Source organism: Morchella importuna, assembly GCF_003444635.1.
Source record: "Morchella importuna strain M04M26 chromosome Unknown Morimp01GS006, whole genome shotgun sequence".
Lineage (NCBI taxonomy): Eukaryota > Fungi > Ascomycota > Pezizomycetes > Pezizales > Morchellaceae > Morchella > Morchella importuna.
The window spans coordinates 1,479,014-1,495,482 of record NW_025763403.1 but is presented as its reverse complement, the minus strand read 5'-3'; the positions used below and the strand labels follow the sequence as shown (position 1 = coordinate 1,495,482).

Sequence of the window (16,469 nt, the reverse complement as noted above, 5' to 3'; positions counted from 1 at the left end):
ACTCCTTGTCGTGAACTTCATAATTCCGTTCGGCTCGCGAATTCCCTTTTTGGAGTAAAGGACTCCTGGATGGCACTTATTGTCATCTCAGTGGAATTGGGACCATATGTTAGATTTTGGCGGAGTTGGAGGCATCGGTCTCAACCTTGGTGGCTAGCTCAGCATCAAAGAGGGCTAATACGGGGTCGGATTGGAACGCCTCTTTCAGGACTTCGAACGCACGCACGCCTTCCTCAAACCAGGTCAATTCGGTGTCCTTGTCTCTTCCGACGGTTAATCTCGGGTTCGGTTAGAGCCGGACCGAACTCCTGCTACGGGTAACCACGTTGATCCTCGGAACTTGGATAGGAGTTCGCTTATAAAAGCGGGGTACCCGTCGAACTTGGGAGGGTAAGAATCCATTCCCTCTATCCATTCCACAAAAATTCGATTTTTTCCACACACAAAACCAAATTTATTACCTCTTCTCAGCAACAATGCTTTTCTTTATTCTATTCCTCTCTTTGTTCATCGCGGTCAATTCGTCTATCGTACAAGCGCTTTTATCTAACGCTAGTCGATCTCGCCGGGAGACGAGGCTTAGATCCTCAAGATGTCCGGTTATTACCGATCTCCTAAAGTTGGATGGTGGTAACTCTGTATATGCTCGGAGAGTTACTCGGAAACCTGTCCGATCACGGAGTGCTGTGAGGTAGGCATGGTTTAGTGGGGCTTGTAACCTCCTCTTACTCCCGCTAATGTTTCCACAGACAAGCTGTTCCTCGAGGTTTGGAGACCTCGACCTTCGACGGCCATTTCAACCAGGTTCCGTTTCTGACTCGGGAGGATTTCCATCGTCCTTATCCCTTCTTCCAACAAGGGACAGGAGTGTTGGTCAGGCTCGTGTCCGTGCAGCAGCAAGGGAGAAACGGGAACAGGTGCGGTGGATGCGGGAGGAGATTGAGCGAGATGGGAGGGGAGCGGAGTGGATGCGGCAGAGAGTGGCACAAGAAGAGCGGAATGAGAGACAGAAACTGGCACTCGAAGCGCATTACGAGGCATGGTGGCGCCAGAAGAAAGCCAGTTATCCTCCTCTTCCGGACCCTGCCTGTCGTCATCGTGGACGGCGGGACATTGACTTTGGTTGGGACTGGGGCCCAGATGGGAAATGGGGTCCTCTGACCAATGGGGCTATCAGGATTTTCTAGGAGCGGTCCTAGATGTGGTCTCCTTTCGAGCGAAGCTGGGCGCTATATCCCTTTGAGCGAATGTGGGCGCTATATCCCTTTGAGCGAATGTGGGCGCTATAACCCTTTGACGGATACAATGGAGACCATAGTAACGTGTTCGCCTCTCCCATGCCAGCCCGAGCTGAATAAAAAAAAAAAGCTAACTGCTTGGTTATTTCAGCGTTGAGAGTGGTCCCAGATGTTCCGGTAAAATTTTTTTCCTTTCGTCGGGGTTCTTTAAGCGAGGAGCTTAAAGTTATACTGTAACGGGGGTGCTAGGATGATACACGACCGTGACTTCGATCTGACATAGAAAGGGTAAACGGGCAACGATGGATTCATTGGGCTCGTTCGATCGAAAGATGGAGTTTATTTGTTTGATCGTATTTGTAGTCTAAAAACTTAATAACTTTAAGGGGTCTCCTCGCTAGTAAAGATTCCATCCCTCCCCGAGTTCAAACTGGGGGGCAACCGAGTACTTTTATCGAAGTTCCGCCCCCTTTTTTCCCGCTTTTTTTCTCCCTCGACCCTTCGTTTTTTCCCCTAGTCCGGGGACACCGCGACTTTTTTCTATGAGGGGCGAGAGGAGTTGCTGCCACCCCTCGGACGAACTTCCGCCCGAGTCAAATCACGCAATCTCTGCCAAGAGCTGGTCGGGATCCTAAGAACTAGCGGAAACAACCGACCAGATAGCAATTGCTTATTCAATTTGTTTTAGAACAGATTTGGTGTTTTTGTAAAGCGAGGTTTGCTTTTAGTAGCTTGGGTCGTACTCCTACTCCCCCTCAAAGGTGCTCCGGGCTGAAACAGAAGGGTTCCGGCGGTTCGACGCTCCGGGGGTTATTTTTGGGGTCTAAAACGTGTTTATTTTGCAGTGTTTCCTCAACTCCGCAATCCGTTCATTCAACCACCCCAAATGGACCGGAGCATCGTCAGGATCCTTCCTGACGTGGTAAAGCATATTTTCCGAGCATCGGTTGCTAAGTTATTGCACCTCAAAGGTTGACTTCCAAGGTAGGGTAACTTATGTTTGGGGTTACCCTTCCGTATTTGGCATGCTCGTCCTTCTGCTCTGGTTTTGGTCCAGTCGCCTAGCTTGACTTATAAGACTTCTTGCTCGCCAGGATCCCTACCCTTCATACCAATAGAGGTAGGGGTCATCTGCCCTTATCTTCACCCATCGATGAAGAACAAGTGGTGATTACCCTAGGGTCGTATGGCTTCACTGGTAGAACAGTTACTTTTGTAACAGCCCTACTGTGGCTCTGTTACATCAGGAATGGCCAGTACCCCGAAACATTAAGGGAGTGGAAGGCTTTCTGGGATTTGCAAACTTCTATCGCCGCTTCATTGAAGGCTTCAGTAAAGTTTGCAAACCTCTGACCGACCTCTTGCAAAATGACAAGAAATGGTATTGGACCGTAGCCTGTGAACAAGCATTTGAGGAACTCAAGAGGCTATTCACAAGCGCTCCAATCCTTCTCCATTTTGACCCTAGCAGAAGAACTGTGGTTGAAACTGATGCCAGTGACTTTGCCAAAGGAGCGGTGATCTCTCAGTATGGGGAAGATGGGAAACTACATCCGGTAGCTTTCTATTCTAGGAAATTCTCCCCCGCCAAATCAACTATGACATTCACGATAAGGAAATGGGAGTTATTGTAGCCTCTTTCCGGGAATAGTAGCATATGCTCAAGAGTTGCGAGCATGAGATCACGGTGTTCACAGATCACAAGAACTTAGAGTACTTTAACTCTACCAAAGTTCTCACTAGGTGGCAAGCTAGATGGTCTGAGAACTTAGCAGGCTACAATTTGAAAGTTGTCTACAGACCGGGAGAAAGAAATGGCAAACCAGATGTGCTATCAAGGCGTTGGGATCACCGCCCTGAAGAGGGGAGTGAAACCTTGCGGCCGGAGCCACAGATGTTTTTTAGGCCAGGTCAATTGGTTTTGGATCCTGTCAAGCTAACGGCTGTCAGGGTGAACCAATTGCAGAATACATTCTTAGAGCGACTATCTGCGGCAGCTAAAGAGGATGGAATCTGGCAGGAACTGCACCGCTCCCTGGTTGAAAGAAAACGAAACTTGGACCAGAACTTGTCTGTCAAGGACGGCCTCATCGTCTACAAGAATCGATGGTATATTCCCAAGGACAAGAAGCTCCAGATGGATATCCTGACCGATACCCACGACTCTAAAGTGGCAGGCCATTTCGGCCAGTTCAAGACATTAGAGCGGGTGAAAAACAACTTCTTTTGGCCCAACATGGATAAGGATGTTGAGGAATATGTCCGGAGCTGTGACAGCTGCCAGAGGAATAAGACCTCAAGACACAAGATGTTTGGTATGCTCCAACCACTGGAGATACCTTATCGGCCATGGGCTTCCATCTCTATGAACTTTATTGTGGGATTACCGGAGTCAAGGGGGTTTACAAAGATCTGGGTAATAGTGGACCGCTTCTCAAAGATGGCACATTACATCCCACTTCCTACACTCAATAAAACGGAAGATCTGGCTAAGTTGTTCTTGAAGGAAGTCTGGAGACTCCATGGGTTACCTGATGACATAGTCTTGGACAGAGATAGCAGGTTCATCTCTCACTTTTGGCAATCTCTCATGAGCCTCCTCAATGTAAAGCTGAAGATGTCCACTTCTTTCCATCCCCAAACGGATGGCCAGACAGAAAGAGTTAACCAGACCCTGGAACATTACTTGCGGAGTTATTGTTTATATCAACAGGATGACTGGGCGGACCTCTTGCTTTTGGCAGAGTATGCATATAACTCGGCGGTCTCTGAGTCTACCAAAGTATCGGCTTTCTATGCCAACTATGGATATGAACCCAGTGTAACAGAGCCACAGTAGGGCTGTTACAAAAGTACCTGTTCTACCAGTCAAGCCATACGACCCTAGGGTAACCACAGCTTGTTCTTCATCGATGGGTGAAGACAAGGGCAGATGAGCACCTACCTCTATTGGTATGAAGGGTAGGGATCCTGGCGAGCAAGAAGTCTTACAAGGCAAGCTAGGCAACTGGACCAAAACTAGAGCAGAAGGATGAGCATGCCAAATAAAGAAGGGTAACCCCAAACATAGGTTACCCTACCTTGGCAGTCAATCTTTGAGGCGCAATAACTTAGCAACCGATGCCCGGAAAATATGCTTTACCACGTCAGAAAGGATCCTGAAGATGCTCAGGTCCATTTGGGATGGTTGAATGAACGCATTGCGGAGTTGAGGAAACACTGCAAAATAAACACGTTTTAGACCCCCAAAAATAACCCCCGGAGTGTCAAACCGCCGGAACCCTCCTGTTTCAGCCCGGTGCACCTTTGGGGCGGAGTAAGAGTACGACCCAAGCTACCAAAGCAAACCTTCGCTTTACAAATACCCAAATCTATTCTAAATACACTGAATAAGCAATTGTTGTCTGGTCAGCTGTTTCCGCTAGTTCCTAGGATCCCGACCCGTTCTTGTCGGAGATTGCGTGATTTGACGCGGACGAAAGTTCGTCCGCGGTGTGGTAGCAACTCTTCTCTCCTCATAGAAAATAGTCACGGTGTCCCCGACTAGGGAGGGACGGACGGCCGAGGGAGAAAAAGCTGGAACAAGGGCGCGGAACTTCGATAAAAGGAACTCGGTTGCCCCAGTTTGAACTCGGGGAGTGATGGAATTTTTACTAGCGAGGAGACCGCTTAAAGTTATTAAGTTTCTAGACTACAAATACGATCAAACAAATAAACTCAATCTTTCGATCGAACGAGCCCAATCATAACCCATCGTTCCCCGTTTACCATTTCTATTTTGATCGAAGTCATGGTCGTGCCCCATCCTAGCACCTCCGTTACACCCCCACCGGAACCTGAGGAAATTGCAGGAGAACAGAACTGGATCGTCCGGGAAGTAGCTGATAGCCCAGTCAACAAGAAGAGGGGAAGGGTGGAATACTTGGTGCTATGGGAAGGTTATGAGTATGAGGATGCTACATGGGAACCCTAGGAACATCTCAGGAAGAGTGCTGAAGAGGCCCTCCGGGATTTCCACATGAGGTATCCTAAGAGACCCAGAGACAAGAGGGCTCTAGGCCAGTAGCATTTCCTTCAGATCCTCGTCCCCTTCACACCAAAAGGAGTTTTCTTGTCAGATAGTATTGCAAATGATAGATACAGATTATAAATCTCGGAGACCGAGATCCTGGAAGAGGGGAGTAGTGTAACGGATCCATTTCAACTGTCTGGTGTATGAGTACACACAGGGCCCGGTTACATGCTGGGAGTTATTGTCAGAAGCCAGCTGCACAGTGACATGCAAGTACCGGCAGTGTGGTTAGCTACCAGCTGTCAGAGTAACTACATTCTGAGCGCTAGGAAGAGGATCTACTCATGGGAGCAATGACTGACGAGTCTATGCCTCGCCAATGATTAGAAGGCCAGCCAGAGTGAAGCTCTGGGTGGTGGCGATCCTCTACATCCTCTGCGCATTGCAAGTCCACCGGTAGCGGAAGGGACTACGCCTGGGAAGTCTACAATAAGCGAAAGCTCTACAGCAATGATTAAGTTTACACCTGAGCGGTAGCTCATTCATGCAGGCCCCAGTTGTGCGGCAACAAAGGCTGCAGGTGTTACAAAGGCTTTGACTAAGGGTGGTTGCCTCCCCAACCGGGAGCACTCGCTGATGTTTAGAGATTAGCGGGGTAGCGATGGTATTGCTTCCCTTCCGCTAGAAGGCAGCACCGGAACTTAGTAAGGAAGTAGGAGCAGAGAATAGAGTCCTTTGGAGTATAAGTACTCAGGATCATTCCCGCCCAACTGTCCGCATCCTCATCTTGACCATCATCGGTAGGAGAGCCCTTAAAGATTATTGAGTTCTAGCGATAGTATCTTTGAATAAATCTGCACCTGATTTCTATCTTGCACGGCCGCATCTATTCTATTGGATTTTAGCGATACATAGATAGGCTGCCCCCGTTACAGTATCATAGTCCATTGCCCATAGTCCCCATGATAGATAGCTGGTAGCTAACCACACCGCCGGTACTTGCCTGTAACTGTGCAACTGGCTTCTATCAATAACTCTCAGCATTTAACCGGGCCCTGTGTGTACTCATAAACTGGCATCAAATAGTTGAAATGGCTCAGTTACAGGTTTTGCTTCCCTTCCATCAGAAGTCATCATCGGAACTTAGTAAAAAAAGAGGCGCAGAGAATGGAGTCCTTTGGAGTGTAAGTACTCAGGACCCTTCCCGCCCCGGGCCAACTATCCGATTTCCCCGAGTCTTCAGGAAAGATATCAAGTATTCTATTCAGTAGCAGAGCTTTTAAAGATTATTGAGTTCCAGAGATAACTCTTTGAATAATTTAAACCTGATTTCTATCTTGCACGCCAAATCTTTCTATCGGATTCTAGTGATACTTGGAAAGGCTGTCCCCATCACAGTTACTGTGCAACTGGCTTCTAACAATAACTCTCAGCATTTAACCGGGTTCTGTATGTACTCATGCATCAGACAGTTGAAATGGCTCCGTTACATTAATGGCAACATGCTGCAAATTTCTTAACTGGGTTTGGTCCGGGCATTGAACAGCAAAAAGTTGTGATTTTTTTCTGAAAATTCTCCACAACATCTAACGAAGTCCAAACTGACCAATCAAAATCATTGTTTACATTTTTGAGCGTTCTCTAATGTAGAAAGAGCAATGCATACATGGCTCGAAACCTTTCCAGCTTTGGAGCTCCCTGTCTGATCCCTGATCGATCCCTTCAGTTACCTCACATAACTGATTCCTATACAAATTCTTGGCTCGGCGTCAACTATCATTGGCCCGCCACCACCTCACAACCTCAACCAATCGTCCAGTGCGCACTGGTATTTAAATTGTACGCCCGGTATTATTGACCATAGGTTGTAGGCTGGGCGCATAAGCCTCTAATGCGCACTCCAACGTTTATGGTCGCACCGCATCTACTCGTAGATTCATGACGTTTCCGAACACGACCAATATTACATGAGATACAAAAAGGTGGATTTGTATGGCATGCAATAGCAGTCGTGTTCGGAAACGTCATGAACCTACGAGTAGACATAGGTGCTCACTCGTCCCTGCAACATAATATACTTCAATATAACTTGCTTAAGAAGAATGATTATTTCTATAATTAGATGAGCAGTTAGTTCTAGCTTAGAACACAGTTTGAATAAACGTTCTTGCTCTCTCTATCGCGAATGACCTACCGTTATAGAGTATAACCCGTCTGGTAGTGCAGGCTTGAGTACTATGGGTGGACACGTGAAAACAAGGAATAACACCTTGGCGACCACTTTATCACGCTACGTGTCTCCCCATCGTAGATGAAAGCTATATACTTTTGATTGCAACCTTTATCCACGACTCCACAAACATGAAGTTTAAAATAGAGTTTGTGATTCCCGTCCGTTCAGGGTGTTGAAGTGTTTTGTCTAATGGGCTTCGCAGTGAGCTCGAAGTTATCTTCCCTTACCCACGAATTTACCCAGGTGATTCTTTCAAATCCCGCAAATTGCTCCTCGCTAATTCTCATAAGAGCAATATGCGTACGTTGAGCGGCCACTACCACCAGCTTGATTGCAATGCAAGCTCTACTAACATCTTCATGAAGTTATATGACAGATCTGAAAAGTATTGGCCGTGGTTATATAGCTCGTTCATGTTGATCAAGCTAACGGCGTATCTGACAGGAACTCTCGATGCCGGTGGACATTGCGTTCTTGAGATGCCTTCGGGCACAGGGAAAACTGTATCATTACTCTCGCTGATTGTCGCATATCAGCAATCATTTCCGGAACCGCGAAAGCTTATATACTGCTCTCGTACGATGTCTGAGATAGAAAAGGCGCTGGCTGAGCTGAAGGCTTTAATGGCATATAGGGCAAAGGAGCTTGGTCACGTAGAAGATTTCAGAGCGCTTGGCCTAACAAGCAGGAAAAACCTTTGTTTACACCCTACTGTTAAAAGGGAAAAGAGTGGAAATGTCGTCGATGCAAAATGTCGCAGTCTTACGGCAGGATTTGTGAAGGCAAAGAAAGAACGTGGTGAAGAGGTGGAAGTTTGTGTTTATCATGATGTAGGCCCTTCATAGAGAACTAATATTCTTGTCGTGTGCTGATAACTCTTTTCCAGAACTTAGATCTCCTAGAACCACATAATCTAGTGCCACCGGGTGTCTATACGCTTGATGGTCTCCTGAGGTACGGAGAGAAGCATACGCAATGCCCTTACTTCTCTGCTAGAAGAATGGTATATTAGTCTCCAGCACAGCGTCCTGACCCTAATTAATTTGCTCATCTGTGGGATTAGATGCCGTTTTGTAATGTGATCATTTATTCATATCACTATCTGCTAGACCCAAAGATCGCAGAAAGAGTCTCCAAGGAACTCTCGAAAGACTGCATCGTTGTCTTCGATGAGGCTCATAATATTGGTAAGTTCACCTTTTCAGCATATATTTGAGGTTTATTATACTAATCTTCTGGCACTAACTAGATAATGTGTGCATCGAATCCTTGAGCATTGACTTGACGGAGGATTCACTTCGAAGGGCTGCTCGTGGAGCGCAAAATCTGGAGAAAACGATCGGGGAAATGAAATCCAGTGATGCAGCGAAGCTACAGAGCGAGTACCAGAAGCTTGTTGAGGGTCTGAGAGATGTCGATGAAGGGAGAGAGGAAGACTCATTTATGGCCAATCCAGTCCTTCCTGATGACTTATTGAAGGAAGCCGTGCCTGGAAATATCCGAAGAGCGGAGCATTTTGTGGCGTTTCTCAAACGCTTTGTTGAATACCTAAAGGTATTTAATCTTCTATTATCCTCTATTATAAGCTTGTCGCTAATCCATTCTAGACAAGGATGAAAGTTACAAATACTATCTCTGAGACTCCTGCCTCCTTTTTACAGCATCTAAAAGACCTGACTTTCATTGAAAGAAAGCCGCTTAGGTTAGCTTTGAAATCTATAAAATTTTGGCGTTGTCTAACATGGTTAGGTTTTGTGCTGAGCGATTGACCTCTTTGGTTAGAACGCTTGAACTCGCGAACATTGAAGACTATCATCCACTCCAAGAAGTTGCTACTTTTGCGACTTTGGTGGCCACTTACGAAAAAGGTTTCCTTCTCATCCTAGAGCCCTACGACTTCGATGGTGCGCAAGTCCCAAATCCCGTCCTCCACTTGGCTTGTTTAGATGCTTCAATTGCAATTAAGCCAGTCTTCGACCGCTTTTCCTCCGTCGTCATTACCTCAGGAACAATTTCTCCTCTGGAAATGTACCCCAAAATGCTCCAATTCAGCACAGTTGTGCAAGAATCATATGCAATGACCTTGGCTAGAAAGAGCTTTCTACCGATGATCGTAACGAGGGGTAGTGATCAGGTTGCTATCAGTAGTAGATTTGAGATAAGAAACGATCCTAGTGTCGTCAGAAATTATGGAAGTCTATTGATCGAGTTTTCAAAAATAACGCCGGATGGCATGGTGGTTTTCTTCCCGAGTTATCTCTACATGGAAAGTATCATCAGTATGTGGCAGGGAATGGTAGGATTATTCGCAATAATTGATATCAAAGTGCCATACTAATTTATCTTAGGGAATCTTGGATGAAGTTTGGAAATACAAGTTGATACTTGTCGAGACACCAGATAGCCAAGAAACAAGCCTGGCTCTAGAGACTTACAGAACTGCTTGTTGTAATGGTAGGGGCGCTGTTATGTTGTGTGTTGCTCGAGGGAAGGTTTCAGAGGGCATCGATTTCGATCACCATTATGGGCGCACTGTGCTCTGTATAGGTATACCTTTTATCCCCAGTCGGCCATGTTCCTTGATTCTCATTTATCATTCCTGCAGGTGTCCCATTTCAGTATACCGAATCCAGGATACTGAAAGCAAGGTTGGAGTTCTTGCGAGAAAACTACCATATCAAGGAAAATGACTTCCTATCTTTTGACGCCATGAGACACGCAGCACAGTGTCTGGGACGTGTGCTTCGTGGTAAGGATGACTATGGGATTATGGTCCTAGCCGACAAGAGATTTGCTCGCAAACGAGGACAGTTGCCTAAATGGATCAACAATGCGGTACTTGAATCCGATACAAATTTATCTACCGACATGGCTGTCGCAGTTGCGAAAAAGTTTCTGAGGACGATGGCTCAACCCTTCACCGCCAGGGATCAGGATGGAATATCAACATGGAGTATTACAGATCTAGAAAACCACAAGAGAAAACTCTTAGAAGAAGATACCTCCAGTTCCATGATGGTGGATTGAGAAAATTGATTTACCCTCGTTCTAAAGTAGACATCACATATTTAATACCTACATGTAACCATTGCTATACCTAATAAGTATAAGCATATAACCTATGTGCACTGCACACTTCGCAATTTCATTGGTTCACTTCAGGAATGTGTACTCGCTCACTCAAAACAAATATGGATAGATCAACTTGGTGTTATTCTGTGTGGCGCTGGTGATGGTATCTATATGTATTATCAAAATTAATTCAGTCTCCCCTGCTAGTATACATAAACTGGTTTTAAGCATATTTCATAGAGCCCTATCGGTGTCCACTTTTATATTATCCCTATAAATTTAGTTGGAATGGTATCATGTCATTACTCAGTATTTCTTATACTCTAACGTGGTCTAAATTAATGATATCTTAGCGGAGGATAGGTCTGACGAAGTCTTTGTAGAATGGATTGGTCTCATATAGATCGGGGATATTAGAGAGAAAAACAGTATCGTGGGGTGCATCGAGGCATACATCTAGAGTATCATAATAATTTGAACGAATACAAGACTCCTGATTTGGGCACCGATTGTATTAGGCACCGGGATTGAGAGCATAAATTCAATATTCCCACTGCTGATATTTTTGTCCTCGTTCAAGTCTAGTACAAGTCGTTTTTCAATCAAAAAGTTCTCCGTTATTTTTTGACCGATCCAACAATATTTATGGCTGTTTCTTCAAAGCGCTCTCTAGCTTTGATCAAGTCCCAACCTTGAACCCATCTAACCATTGACTCAACTTCCCAGTTCCAAGCATCCTTGAGGGTTTCTACAAGACTTGGTCTCTCAATTCGCGGTTCGGGGAGCCTCGGGACTTGAGCAGGTGCAAGGAGTGAATCTGAGAGTTTTCGAGAGGAGCGGAGCGATTGTGAGATGTATGTTCGGTGTTGCCGGAAATGCTCGAGACTAAGGTAAGCAATTGAGCTTGTTAAGATAGTACCACCGAGCTAAGTTCGAGATGTCTCTTAGTTAGCCACTTGCCTTAAAATTGAGGAGAGTATCTATCACTCACGAAACCAAGGATTCTGCCCATTTTGAGTATTCTTGTTGGTGGTGTCTTATTTGGATGGCCAGGTATTATCCGATGAGATTGGCGAAAGAGGGATGTGATTAAATATTCTTCTTAGGCGTGGCATCGATCACTGCCAAACAAAAATCTGGACACCCCATCAGACTCCCGAAACGCAACCAAACGATCAACTTACCCACGTTTAGTTCCCCACAGAATCAATTCTACCTAGAACGCTGTATCCGTGAATACGGTCGTTTCCGTCTTCAAAATGGCCAAATATCCTATGCAGCGTAGACTTAACCGATCAGCGGCGCATCGGGCGGCTCTATTGCGAAATCTCGTAACTTCTTTATTCGAGCACGAATCAATTTCAACCACTTGGCATAAAGCGAAAGAGGCCCAAAGGTTGGCCGAGAAGTGCGTGACTTGGGCTAAAAAGGGCACAGAGGCTGCCAAAGTCCAGGCGGGTGGCACCCTCTACGTATGAATGGCCGTCCACATTCAAGTTCACCGTACTAATACAATTGGTCTGCGCAGAACCGAGATATAATTCCGAAGCTATTTGGTCCTATTGCGGAAAGATATAGGGATCGTCCTGGAGGCTATACTCGTGTGCTGCGGATAGAACCCCTCGCGACTGACCAGGCACCCTCTGCTATCCTCGAGTTGGTCGACGGCCCAAAAGACATGCGATTTGCCATGACAGCGGCCACTATCGCGAGATGTTCTTCGGAGGATAAGGAACTTAGTGATATCACTCTCAAGAATATTAAAAAGGTTACACGGTTTAGAAAGGATGGAGAAAGGAAATTGAGCGAAATGGTAGAAAAGCTTAGCAAACGCCAACGGGGGCATGAGGAGTAAAAGAAAAAGGAAAATTATCATGTTACTCACCGCTTTTTCTTCCATCGTACATACATATCAAATAACAGTTATATATTGACGGCTGAAGGTGTTGCATCCCAGACAACGGGGAAATACCATATAAGGATCTAAATACATGTACACCACTGCATCATGTGAAATCACTCGGTATGGATCAATCGCTCTAGGGGATAAGTACATTTATCCGAGGAATAACCATCGAATATAGGCTTTAATAAAGACGAAGCTCTTATCCAGCGCCGTGATTTCAATTTACTCAGTAGCCGTAAGCTGCCTATTGAGGTAGTCTCTGGAGTTTCATACCAGTGAAGATATACAGATTCTAGCCAGCATAGCGAATAATAAACAGTGCATTAATTCAAAGCCAAACAAAATAAAAAGCGGAAGCTAAAGAGAATTCGATTGGTCTCTCCGAGATCTAGGTATGGTGTACAGATCTCTTTTATTGAAAATCCGCAATCCCAACGCGATGTCTTGTCTAGTTTGACCCCTTCGCAGTGGAAGCCGGACGTTGCTCCCTGCCACCATAACCACCTCTCCCGGGATCATAATCCTCTCGGTAGTAATCACGAACTTGTCCGCCAGTTGGTCCTAGAGATGGAAAGAGCATTAGAGGTATCCACGAAAATGAATAGAAATGCCGTACCTCGACCGTATTGTCTGCCTTCCTTAAAACCAGGATCCAAATCAGTCCTGATTATGCGCTCGTCAAGTTTCGTCCCGCCAATGTACTTCATGGCGTCTAGTGTGTCCTCATGAGTGTAGTACTCGACGAAACAGAACCCACAAGGGGTTTTACTGAATCTATCTAAGCCCATAACCAGCCGCTTGATTTCTCCGCATTTCGAAAAGAGCTCGTGGATTTGTTCTTCGGTGGTGTAAAATGACCTTTTCTTTTGAAAGCTAATTGTCAGCTCCGTTTCTGAAGCGGAAGACTACTACCGGTAAAATGCGATGAAACCGACAAATTTCCAACATATAATGTTGTAGCACCAGCTAAGGGATCTTCCTTTGGCGAATCTTCGCGGCGTTGCCGTTTATGCTGGGGTCGAGCAGGGGAATGTTAGAACTCGGACGACAAGATGGGTAGACCAAGAATGAGGAATTGCAGACATACATCGCGCTTTTCAAAATAAGTTGAAGGTGCATCCAGTCGTTGGACAGTTGATATTATATAGGGCGCCATGTTCACCGTTTTAGCTTTGGGTTGTCGCGTTGAGCTCTGCTAGGACTCGCGTTTTGAGTGTCAAGCAACAAGATACCGTTACCCTACTTTCAGCTTTCACTCATTCACGGAGAAACCCGCAAGACCGAAGCAAAGAAAAAAAACTAAAACTTTACATCACAGTGTTGAAGCGAACTTCCATACAACGGCAATGATGGCAGCCAGAGGTAAAAAAAAGAGGGCAGCCCCCCCTGCGACAAATCCACTACCACTGAAACGTCTCAAAAAATCCACTACTAACAGTCATGCTGTATCCATTGACAAGTTGGGTTGGCAAAAGGTTTCCATGCCAGATCGCTTGGAGGATGTCGAAGGCTTCATGGGAATGGAAGAGGTTGAGGGCGTTGAGATCGTTCGAAAAAGCGACGGCAGTTTTGAGTACAAGGTATATTGTGAGATCTCCAGCTAGGCAGAAATCAAGATATCTGATTATGGCATTTTCTTCATCTAGGTTACAAACGAACCGGAGAAAAATTCTAAGAAAATTGCAGGAATGCCCGCAAACTCAAAGTCTAGCAGGGCCAATGAGACAGAGGGGGGAACAGAAGAAGAGGCATGGAAAGGAATTGTTGAGGTCGGTGGACATGTGAAAGAAAAAGTAAAGCTCAAGAAGCCGAAGGGGAAAAAAAAAATTATCAAGGAAATCGCAAAGACCGAGGGCTCAGCGGGAAACGCGTTTGCAGTGTTATCCGATGATGATGAAGATGGTACTGACAATTTGCTCTTTTGTTCTATGTCTTTTATTCTAATAAGCTGGCAGTATCTTTACCAGCGTGGGGCCCGCTAAACCTCTCATTACCCGTTCTTCGGGCTCTATCTCAAATGTCATTTACATCGCCGACCCCCATACAGTCGGCTGCTATACCAGAAATCGTCAATGGCCGCGATTTTATTGGGAAAGCTAGTACTGGATCTGGAAAGACCTTGGCCTTTGGAATCCCAATCATGGAGTATTACTTGAAAAGATACTGTCACGAAATTGACGGAGAAATTGAGAAACCAGAGAGGTTGCCTGTAGCCTTGGTTCTTTCACCCACAAGAGAGTTAGCGTATCAGCTTCATTCTCATCTAATTTCTCTTGCCGCCTTCATTCCAGAAATTAGGATCGTTTCTGTGACCGGAGGCCTGTCTATACAGAAGCAGTTAAGGCAACTAACTGAAAATGGAGGTGCCGATGTGATTGTCGCTACACCAGGCAGGTTATGGGAGGTTATCAGCGAGGGTCAGGGTTGGATTGAGAGGTTGAGAAAAGGCCTGAAATTCTTGGTTGTGGACGAGGCAGATAGATTACTACAGGAGGGCCATTACAAAGAAGTGATTGAAGTTCTTCACTTGCTTGCTAAACGCACTGAAAATCCTGATGAAGGAGAGAGCGAAGAGGACCGGGCAGGCAGCGAGATAGAATCATCGGACGAAAAGTCGGTCAAATTTAACAATAAAAGCAAGACCAGGGAGATTGAGAAGGTTGAACGACAGACATTGGTATTCTCTGCGACTTTTCATAGGGGATTACAGCAGAAGCTAGCTGGAAAGAGCTCTAAGAAGTCTATAGGCGGAGATCTGATGGATGAAAAAGAAAGTATGGAATATCTTCTCAAAAAGCTTTATTTCAGAGAGAAATCGCCTAAGTTTGTGGACGTGAATCCGACCGGTCAACTGGCCGAAAGATTGAGTGAAGGAATCATTGAGTGTGGAGCGATGGAAAAGGTACTTCTGATGCTACATTTCAACGGTGATATGTCACTACAAACACCAGTACAGACTTCTAATCTCAACTTTTAGGACCTCTACCTCTATTTCCTACTACTCCGATACCCTTCACGCACGTTGGTATTTACAAACTCAATCTCGTCTGTAAAGCGCCTTGCCCCGTTTTTGGCTATGCTTCAGCTCCCGGCCTATCCACTTCATTCCGGGATGATTCAAAAGGCTCGTCTCAGATCACTTGAGCGATTTTCCTCGTCATCCAATCCAAATTCAATTCTCATCGCCACGGATGTGGCTGCTCGGGGTCTTGATATCAAAAATGTGGATATGATAATCCACTATCACCTGCCTCGTACTGCGGACATGTACGTTCACCGGTCAGGAAGAACAGCAAGAGGAATCAATGCTAGAGGTGTCAGTGTACTTTTGTGTTCCCCCGACGAAGTTTTAAGTGTGAGAAGACTTGTCGGGAAGGTTCATGAAAGCGATCCAACTGTCAAGAGTACTGGGCGTTACCTCATGAAGGGATTTAACGTCGATCGCAAGCTCGTAAACCGACTAAAACCACGGATTGATCTTGCGAAAAAGATCGCCGATAGCAGCATTGAGAAGCAGAAGAAGGGCCATGAAGATGAGTGGCTGAAGACGGCAGCCCAGGAATTAGGCGTTGATTATAATAGTGATGAGTTCAGTAAAAACGGCAATGCAAGAAGAGGTCGTCAGGGGAGTAAAATAAAGAAGGACAGGGCAGCTAGTGCAACGAAAGGAGACCTGGCCTCGTGGAAAGCCCAACTGAACGAGCTTCTGAAACACAAGGTCAATAGTGGTTTTTCAGAACTTTATCTGACTAGCGGAACTGTAAATTTGGCGCACTCCCTGTTTCAAGCCCAACTTGAGGGTAAATCGCGCGACGGGTTCTTAGGCTTGGAAGAGAGGTCTGCATTAGAAGAGGTTGGTGGTTAGTCCGCTATTTCGTTTGGCAGCCGCAATTCAGGCAATATAGCATGTAAAGTAAAGCTTTCACCTTCGCATACATGTAATTTTATTTCACATCAGTCAGAATCTCCATATGCATTAGACCGATGTATAGTACACAATGAATACTA

At 45.7% G+C, this 16,469-nt stretch overlaps 6 protein-coding genes across 6 annotated transcripts; 4 read left to right on the top strand and 2 right to left on the bottom strand.

Moving 5' to 3' along the window:
• Positions 1–2,895: 2,895 nt before the first annotated feature.
• Positions 2,896–4,077, top strand: LAJ45_03211 (uncharacterized protein; the record flags this gene model as incomplete). The annotated part of the gene is made up of 1 exon (XM_046112799.1): positions 2,896–4,077. One exon carries the CDS (start codon positions 2,896–2,898, stop codon positions 4,075–4,077), a length of 1,182 nt encoding a protein of 393 aa, XP_045974288.1.
• Positions 4,078–7,611: 3,534 nt separating this feature from the next.
• LAJ45_03210 (uncharacterized protein) lies at positions 7,612–10,510 on the top strand (the record flags this gene model as incomplete). Its single annotated transcript, XM_046112798.1, has 12 exons — positions 7,612–7,628; positions 7,686–7,726; positions 7,774–7,783; positions 7,849–7,868; positions 7,928–8,313; positions 8,370–8,486; positions 8,547–8,670; positions 8,733–9,037; positions 9,091–9,185; positions 9,233–9,779; positions 9,832–10,030; positions 10,089–10,510. The coding sequence occupies 12 exons, from the start codon at positions 7,612–7,614 to the stop codon at positions 10,508–10,510; spliced, it is 2,283 nt and encodes a 760-aa protein (XP_045974287.1).
• Positions 10,511–11,172: 662 nt separating this feature from the next.
• Positions 11,173–11,567, bottom strand: LAJ45_03209 (uncharacterized protein; the record flags this gene model as incomplete). The annotated part of the gene is made up of 2 exons (XM_046112797.1): positions 11,173–11,481; positions 11,547–11,567. 2 exons carry the CDS (start codon positions 11,565–11,567, stop codon positions 11,173–11,175), a joined length of 330 nt encoding a protein of 109 aa, XP_045974286.1.
• Positions 11,568–11,814: 247 nt separating this feature from the next.
• Positions 11,815–12,740, top strand: LAJ45_03208 (uncharacterized protein; the record flags this gene model as incomplete). Its single annotated transcript, XM_046112796.1, has 4 exons — positions 11,815–12,009; positions 12,084–12,406; positions 12,499–12,578; positions 12,640–12,740. The coding sequence occupies 4 exons, from the start codon at positions 11,815–11,817 to the stop codon at positions 12,738–12,740; spliced, it is 699 nt and encodes a 232-aa protein (XP_045974285.1).
• A 169-nt stretch (positions 12,741–12,909) lies between these two features.
• LAJ45_03207 (uncharacterized protein) lies at positions 12,910–13,617 on the bottom strand (the record flags this gene model as incomplete). Its single annotated transcript, XM_046112795.1, has 5 exons — positions 12,910–13,022; positions 13,078–13,173; positions 13,231–13,319; positions 13,397–13,473; positions 13,549–13,617. The coding sequence occupies 5 exons, from the start codon at positions 13,615–13,617 to the stop codon at positions 12,910–12,912; spliced, it is 444 nt and encodes a 147-aa protein (XP_045974284.1).
• Positions 13,618–13,942: 325 nt separating this feature from the next.
• On the top strand, positions 13,943–16,326 carry LAJ45_03206 (uncharacterized protein; the record flags this gene model as incomplete). The annotated part of the gene is made up of 4 exons (XM_046112794.1): positions 13,943–14,041; positions 14,108–14,363; positions 14,417–15,363; positions 15,439–16,326. The coding sequence occupies 4 exons, from the start codon at positions 13,943–13,945 to the stop codon at positions 16,324–16,326; spliced, it is 2,190 nt and encodes a 729-aa protein (XP_045974283.1).
• Between the last annotated feature and the right edge of the window lie 143 nt (positions 16,327–16,469).